Here is an 8,912-nt window from a genome sequence, read left to right as displayed (position 1 = left end):
TATGTGACTTTAACAGTGAAAAGTGTAATAATTTTTCTCTTGGCCAGAATAACGTTATAAACCCAAAGGTTGATAAAGTTAGATTATTTTAAACGATTATTTGCCCATGTTTTCAAACATCACAACACAAGTCAGGAATCTTATACTGTACATTTACAGCGCTTTATCAAACGCCTCTGATTCAACAGTCTAGTCCTGTACTGTGTCCACAGAAGGGAGTTAATTAAGGCTCGGGTAGAACTGGCATGTATTATTCCAAAAGACAAAATAAACGAATAAATACATAAACACATACATACATATATACATACATACACAAAGCAATAGAGGGCATTGAATCACGTTCCTTAGGAATGATTGCCATTGCGCATGTCATTTTATTAACTTTCGGTTTCAAGACGCAGAAAGGTTGAATTTGTAGGATTGCACTGTAACGGAGTATTTATTTATAACACCTTACTAGAACTAATGGAGCCTGCAACGCTGCTGGTTTGTGTAGGACTTCTGTTATTTAACTCAGAAAGTAAGTTCCCTTTATTGGTTTGAATTTAGATTTTTACAAGACGTTTAATTGGTGATATCATATTTCGATGGACTCTGGTACCAGTATTATTAACCGTGTTTAACATCTCTTGTATAAGATTAAGTTGTATTGCTAAACATTTGTGTTTACAGTTGAAAATATAAAAATAAAAAACAAACAAGTGTATGGTTATAATAATGATCACGCTGCATTGTGGACATGTGTTTTATGTACTTATTAGGCTAGCAATGCAAAAATAGAAAATAGCGTTGGCGTTCCCGCATATGGGTTTTTATTATGAGGTGCCGTTCATGAAATAGTTCATCGGTTCATTTCTAAACAGCACGGTTCGTTTACTGTATTTTTAAGGTGGTAAACCCTTTCAAGGCCGGGTTTAAACCGCTATGCTGTAAGTCTGAGTCATTTTTTTTTTTTTTTTTTTTTTTTTTTTAATATATAGAAAATTCACGCTTCTTTTTAAGAGTCGTAAGTCATAACCATTGTATCGAATGACCGTAAAACCACAGACCACTTAAAAGCTTAGAACTTGAACAATATTATTGTCAAACAGTTTACAGAATTCAGAACATGATAAATGTAAAAGGTACACCATTGGCAGAAAACAGTTTCCCCATAACCAACCCAAGTAAAGTTTCAGGTCCCATATTATGGTGCTACATACAGATACAGGAATGACCCCATAAGAGATACAGTTGTAATCTGTCTTCATGTGAAGACACTTTTTACCACTAACTACTGAATTTACATAATTCAGAACATGCTGGAATACAAAAATTACAAAGTGAAATTAGAAACATTTTTCAATAATTATTTATGTATTCACATCGACATGAAGTGTATACCTATGATTTTAAATAACCGTTGACCTCTGTCAACCAAAACTATGCCACCAAGGGGTGGTGTTAAGGTAAAAGTATTTATATAAATAGTTTTCCCAACTGTGTTAGATAAATTAACCAATACTATTCATATACATTTGAGGTCAAATAATTAAATAACAACATCAGTCAATCACATAGTAAATAACTGAGAGTTTGTGCTTATGTGTAGTTAGCGCTCAGTAAGTATTCATTCAGTTACTTTGCAGGGGGTTGAGCACTTCTGCAAACCACTGTATTACACATACATACACAGACACTTAAAAAAAACTGTATTGCACCTGTTTTAATGAATGAAACAATGATTTTTATTAAATCAGTAATTTACCTGTATTGCTTTGAAAATAAAAAGTATTGGGATGATTATTATCTCTTTTAGGAGCTGCTTCTGCTGGCTGTGATGTGAATATTGACCCCTCTAGAGTCGTGGTGAGATTTGGAGACCCAGTGACTGTCAACTGCTCCACAACACGAGAAGATGTAATGGGGGCTGGCTGGGAGGCTTCTGTTAACCCTGTGAATAAACTGAATAGTGCAACAGCAGTTTGGAATGTCAGCAGCCTCACTGTTTGGGATGCACTCCCTGTTCGGATGACAAACCTATACGTCTCGCAGTAAAAAATAACCCCCCCGTTCTATTTGACAAACCCGTACACCGTTGATATTTTAACGTGCCCCTACAGTATCAGCATCTCTGTGCAGTAGACAGTGTGTCCCAAGTTCATGGCGTTGCATTGCTGGGATCTGCACATGGTTCTGACAGGGTTTCTTCAGGATAGCATCGCAGTGTTATTTTTCAAACTTTTCTGTAAGGGCAGCGTTTGCATTTAATCTGCATTATCTTTGTGTGTTTGGTATATTTCTATACAGCACACTGATCTGAGGATTTTAGTATCAGCCTGTAGCAAAAACAATATTGTTTATGTTTATTTGCAGAGTACCCAGAAAGCGTCTCCCTCATCGCTCCTGAGTTTATGAAGATCGGTGTAGAATCTAATATAACGTGCCAGGTCCTAGATGTGGCTCCTGCCAGATATCTCAGTGTGAAGCTGTATAAGGGAGATGAAGAGCTTGGGAATAGAAGCTTTACTCATGACTCCACACGGTTTCCTGTGAATGCAAGTGTCCCCTTTCCAGTAACACCGACCAGAGCAGACAATGGATCCGAGTACACTTGTGTGGCAGAGCTTCAATTGGGACCAGGAGAACCAATACAAAATTCATCTCTCCCTTTCAGAATGCTTCCAATTGGTAAGTCTTTAGAAACTCTTTCCCTGTTTGTAATATAGTTTCCGTGTCCTTCAGGCAAGGGCAATCAGCAACCAATTTTCTAATCAAGTATTGGACAATTGGCTAATAAACGCCATGCAAGAAAACTATTATAAAGAAGCTAGAAGACATACAATGTTTTTCATTAGATTGTGAATTTCTCTTTACACAACAGCTGTCATCAGAAGGAAAGCATTTGTTAATAGGCAGTTAGCTGCATGAGGAGTGAGGCATCAAGGAGATTCATCAATCAGTAAATATTACAACGAGGTTGTCAACATTAAAACCAATGGCAGTCAATAATCAACGAATGAGTTAAAACACACCAGCAACAATCATCTCAAAGCAGCAAATCGAAGCATCAGTTAAAGCTAAGGGTCCCGTAGACAGTCATGTTTAGGGACTATTTCCTCCTGCTATGACATGAGTGCTGGACTAGGAGAAAAATAACTAAATATGTAATCTCTCCCATACACAGTAACTCCAACGGGTGAGTCTTGGCAATCCTGTATACCTGTGCCATGAAATAGCTATCAATAAGAAGCAGCAAAAGAAGAGATGACAACAGTGGGTTTTTAGAGAATTATTAGAAGGTAGAAAAATATCAAAGAATATCTGTGAGGGTCTGTGTGATGTATTACAATTCTTTTGTCAAGAATACAGTAGTTTTGCATTAATAATACTAAGTCTATGATTAGTTAACAATGTTCCTTGGAAGCTACAGTGTAAAATAACAATAATTTATCTCTTTTAGGAGCTGCTTCTGCTGGCTGTGATGTGAATATCGACCCCTCTAGAGTCGTGGTGAGATTTGGAGACCCAGTGACTGTCAACTGCTCCACAACACGAGAAGATGTATTGGGGGCTGGCTGGGAGGCTTCTGTTAACCCTGTGAATAAACTGAATAGTGCAACAGCAGTTTGGAATGTCAGCAGCCTCACTGTTTGGGATGCAGAGCCAAAATGCTATATAAACTGCAGGAGTGAACCCCGTCAGTGTGTGGAAAAACTGGATTTGGTCATTTACAGTAAGAGACTTTCATAACATTAATTTGACATTTACCATGTAAGTGCAGTTGACATTAAATGGGTCATGTCAAGATAGTATACCTAACTATTTCTACCATGCTATCTGAAAAAAAGGCATAGATCAAAACATTGTAGCTTATTATTAAAATAATGAGTTTTCAGTTTATCAATTACTTTTCTTATTCATTATAAAAAAAAAAATATTAACTCTGACTCATATTGCTGCACACAGCAAACTTAACTGGGTTTACACTGTTTATTGTTCATTTGCAGAGTTTCCAGAAAGCGTCTCCCTCATCGCTCCTGAGTTTATGAAGATCGGTGTAGAATCTAATATAACGTGCCAGGTCCTAGATGTGGCTCCTGCCAGATATCTCAGTGTGAAGCTGTATAAGGGAGATGAAGAGCTTGGGAATAGAAGCTTTACTCATGACTCCACACGGTTTCCGGTGAATGCAAGCGTCCCCTTTCCAGTAACACCGACCAGAGCAGACAATGGATCCGAGTACACTTGTGTGGCAGAGCTTCAATTGGGACCAGGAGAACCAATACAAAATTCATCTCTCCCGTTCAGAATGCTTCCAATTGGTAAGTCTTTAGAAACTCTTTCCCTGTTTGTGATATAGTTTCCATGTCTAGTGCTAATCAAGGTCTGTGACCTAACCAGTCAGTTTGTAAATGAACTGAAAGTCTTTCATTGCTGCCATTGATCTAACTAACCCCATTGTCCCCTGTTAAAGGCAAGCTTACACAGTGCTCTTGCAGTCTTCTCATTCCCCTGCCAGTAACAGTGTGGCCATACCTGGTGCAAGACAAAGGTCAGCTATGAACAGCCCGGCTCTAACACGGGCAACCCCAGATCTAAAACGACACCGAGTGCCACAACACTGACCGCGTGCTCTTGTTGTTCTTTGTGATTGTTCTCATTGTGCATGTCATGAAACCCAGGGATTGTACACACATCTCAAAGGCAATAGTACATTAGCAGTATGGTATATTTTAACTGGATGTTCAGGTCTGTTTCTTGTATTGTAGATTTTGAAGAGCAACCAATCCTTACTGTATCAGAAAATGTAGAAGTCAACCAGACATCTACAGTGAGATGCGAGCTTAAAAATGCCTTCCCAGCTGAAGAAGTCCAAGCAAAGCTGCTGATAAATAATAAAATTCACACAGAGCGCTCCAACATGGACAATGTGTATGTTGAAGAAAGTTTTACTCTGGATTCTGCTGAACCTGCAATGATTGAATGTCATGTGTCTCTCAGATCTTTGTCTAAAAGCACAAATAAAACTATTCAAGGCTACGGTAAGTAAAAACATTGTCCCAGTATTTTTACATCTCTGTGCTCTTTTATACAAAATAAACTCACCAATTTGTAAGTCATTATTTCTCAAGCTTACAAACATGTCGAACAATTGGCAAAATTGGTGATATGTTTAAAGGGCAAAACACACTGTAAGAACACTTTTAAACATGACTTGTTGAGCAAATGGCTAGCGAGAACCTAACCCCCTGTAACTGGCTCCAGTTTACAAATCTGTCTGTAAACTATGAAGAGTCAGTCTTCCTCCTGTATTCCAGCCTGGTATAATTCTGTAGCTATGCCACTGCTAGAGGACCAGATGAAGAGATTCTGAAATGGTGTACTGCACTAACATGTGTGTCTTGTTGCAGTGCTACCAGAGCCCACCGTTCACACTGAGGCTGTACTAGTAAATCATACAGGGATTGTTACATGCAGTGTGAATGGCTCAGTCCCAGAAACTGCAACCCAAAGGCTGCTCCTCAACGGTTTTCCTGTAAATGAATCTCACAATAGTGCACCCGCACAGTACGTGTTTAAAGCTGAGAAAGAGCTCAACGGAAAAGTGATTACTTGTGAGACTGAGCTGAATTTAGCTGCTGCATCTGTTAAGAAAAACCAAAGTGCCACCTTGAGTGTTTTGTGTAAGTATACAGTATGCCATTGTTTGCATGTGTGTGTGTGTGTTGTTGTTCAAGCTTTCCAATGCACAGGTGAAAGTTCTGAGGTTTATAATATCCCCTTCAGTCACGGTTTTTTATTGACATTGTTAGAAATTTTAAAACAGTTTGTGTGAACTCTATGGAGTTTGAGAAGTTGCTCTGCTAAAACATTTATGCATTATAAAATAGATCCCTAGATATGAAACTTGACATGGTACAATTATACATGCAGTATAACAAAGGGGCCATTCAGGGGAGTCCCTCTATTTCATTCAGTCAATAAATGACAGATGCTTGTATTACTGAATAACTCATCCTAATAGAGAGAGATCATGATAGGGTCTTTATATGAATCTCTAAAAATAAGCTTTTATTATAAAAAAAAAATGACATTGCATATTTAACTTGCAAATGTATCTTTTGTTTCTTATTTCCAAAAACTACAGATCCTCCCACGATAAAAACACGTTTCCCTGCCAGTAAAGATTTGAAAGAAGGAGAAAAACTCAGCAGCCACTTTGACTGTGAAGCTGAGGGAAATCCTCCCCCGAAAACTGTGTGGTTAAAGGATAGCAAAGAGTTTGATTCATCCAAAATACTGATGAGAGGAGATGGAGGAGTCTACCAGCTTAAAACTGTGAACAAATTGGGATCTGCAACTGCGACTGTGACAGTCACTGTGGGGTGTAAGTCTAAGCTAATACTGGAAAGTGTATCCCGTAGGCATGGCATGAGCAAGACTCTTACAGCTGACTGAACACCACCCTTGAGGGAGTCTTCCCAGTGGAAAGGGTCGAGGAGAGGGGAGGGGAGCAATGAGGCCAGTTCTTCTTCTCAAGATGAGAGTGCTTGTTGGGACATCCTAAAGGTTAATGTGAAAAATGCTTAAGCATGTTTTTGTAGGGCTGAACGTGATCATTATATTGTATTAATGACAACCCCACTTTTTGGAAGAAAGTATTGGGAAGTGTTTCCATGGGAACTGGTTGATTCTATAGTAGTATAACCCCACCCCACCCCCCCACCCCCGAGAAAAAGTGCAAAATGTATTCACAAGTATTGTGAAAATGTGCGCTATACACAGTGTCCCTTCAAAGAGCGAATATGAATGAATTATTATAGCACCTTTCTTAATCCGGTTCTTCCTTTCAGATGAGCCCAGTGTAATAAACCCTGCAGAAGAAAGTGTGCCTGTTGTGAAAGGGGACAGCGTTGTTTTTAACTGCACTGCTGAAGCTATCCCATCCCCTACATACACGTGGAAACACCCTGAAGCTGATAATGTGAACACCACGACGAGGGATAATGTGTCCACTTTGACTATCACAGGAGTCTCCTCTAGCAATGAGGGTGTTTATGAATGCCATGCTTGGAACATACATGGAAATTCCACAAGGAAAGTTACAGTTATAGTCATAGGTAATGTAAACCATTTAATGCAATTGGAGGCTTCCTACTTCATCTACCAATCTCCACACATCCATCTGCAACACTTATTTTATTTTAACTTGCAACTTTACCTAAAAGAAAAGATTGTCACCTAATTTAAGTCTGTATTTCTGTGAGCTTCATAGTCTTAACAATATCTAAAATACTGATAATCTGTATAACTGTAAAGTAAAAACATGAATGTTTGTAAAAACAACATAATCTTTGATTACTCCAGTTTTAGTATCGCCAGTTAGGGTGAGAGCATTAGAGCGAGGAACTAGGACGATGGCAGTGCATGATTGATTTGTTTATGTATTCTGTTTAAACAGGATCATTATTCAAAGTATCAATTCCAGGAAAGTCCTGGGCTAATGGCAGAACCATAGAAAAGACACAAAATAAGAGAAATCTAGATTACAGATGATGTCTTGAGTATTTGGCAGCACACGCGTTTCTGCTCTGAATGTGAAATAATGTATTGCAGTATTTTAACAAGAGAATACTTAGGAGAGTTCAGAGGGAAACAGAAACACTGAAAACAAAATGTGCTTGGAAACAAAAAGGTCTTAAATTAGCCAACACCCTCACGCAAGCAAAAAAAACAAGCACATTCGTAGAGTGGAATGAAATATGTGTTCTGCTTACAATTCATTTTTTATTTCCTTCACAGATTACCTCCTTCCATTAATAGCAGGAGTTGCAGCACTATTTGTTCTTCTTATTCTAATATTAATAATTGTCCTGTACCGTATGTACTACAAACGCCATAAAACAGGAGAGTACAGCCTCAAAGCAGGGAAACCTTCAAGTGCAAATGGCAGCATGGGACATAATGGAAAGGGGGCTGAAGAAATACCCTTAACACCAATATGAACCCACCGAAAAGGACGTTTGTCATCCACCTGCCTACCGTTCTCCCAAACTCTCACAAACCCAGCCAAGCACAGTATGTATAATTAAAGAATTAACTGCCTACATCAAACTTCCAAACATGCTTGACTTTATGAAGGAGCCGCATTGCTGTCAGTGATCCCTGGACCTCTGGCTTGCAAGTGCAGTGCTAAGGTCATGCTCTGGGGCGATGCTCTACTACAGTGAAAGACAGAAGGCATGTGGAGCTTGTGTTTGCTTCTTCATGAAGACAGGCACATGTCCTCATGTTTGCTCGCTCAGAGGGATTTATTTACCTTGCAGAGCGACAGGTTTGAACCCAAGCATAAAAACAAAGCCTTGTCTGGAAAAGAGCCCTTGTATTTATACTCGCTTCTGCTCATGTGCAGTATCAGCATTGGCAAGGACCCAATAGAATTCCAGAGCAGGCTCCTCTTTGTGATGTCATCAACGGTTTCTTAAACAATCCTTTTACAGAATCACGAAATAGCGAGGGAACACTGCTACGAATTCCTGCTCTTAACTGCATGTGTTTTTATTGGGATCTAAATAATGCTACTGTGATATTTTTTCCCACTGCCTGCCGTAATCTCTTATAACGGATACAGTCTGCCTGCCTGTCTTTTCAGGTCTGCCTGTTTTTATATGTCTCTCTCCCCAATAGTATGGAGCTGGTTTGCATTTGCAACACAGTTATTATACACTTTTGCCATTGTTTTTTTTTTCTTGTGCTGTTGTTTGTAATCACTTATAATGGATACCCAGGAGATCCCCGGTTCATAACCACTGACTCACTGTGTGTGAGAACCCTGAGCGAGTCACTGAACCTCCTTGTGCTCCGTCCTTGTTGCTCCGGGGAACTTGCGTGCTCCGGACGGCCAACACAACAAGATGTTTGTGGAA

At 39.2% G+C, this 8,912-nt stretch overlaps 1 protein-coding gene across 1 annotated transcript; it reads left to right on the top strand.

Moving 5' to 3' along the window:
* Positions 1 to 249: 249 nt before the first annotated feature.
* LOC121310567 (intercellular adhesion molecule 1-like) lies at positions 250 to 8,636 on the top strand. Its single transcript, XM_041243653.1, has 10 exons — positions 250 to 523; positions 1,802 to 1,989; positions 2,328 to 2,673; positions 3,446 to 3,718; positions 3,993 to 4,307; positions 4,755 to 5,027; positions 5,397 to 5,669; positions 6,134 to 6,373; positions 6,840 to 7,106; positions 7,789 to 8,636. The coding sequence occupies exons 1-10, from the start codon at positions 469 to 471 to the stop codon at positions 7,989 to 7,991; spliced, it is 2,433 nt and encodes an 810-aa protein (XP_041099587.1). The 5' UTR covers positions 250 to 468; the 3' UTR covers positions 7,992 to 8,636.
* The last annotated feature ends 276 nt before the right edge of the window (positions 8,637 to 8,912 follow it).

Source organism: Polyodon spathula, unplaced genomic scaffold (assembly GCF_017654505.1).
Source record: "Polyodon spathula isolate WHYD16114869_AA unplaced genomic scaffold, ASM1765450v1 scaffolds_2253, whole genome shotgun sequence".
NCBI classification, from domain to species: Eukaryota; Metazoa; Chordata; class Actinopteri; order Acipenseriformes; family Polyodontidae; genus Polyodon; species Polyodon spathula.
Note: the sequence above shows the minus strand (reverse complement) of the source record. Positions and strands in the feature narration are given on the sequence as shown.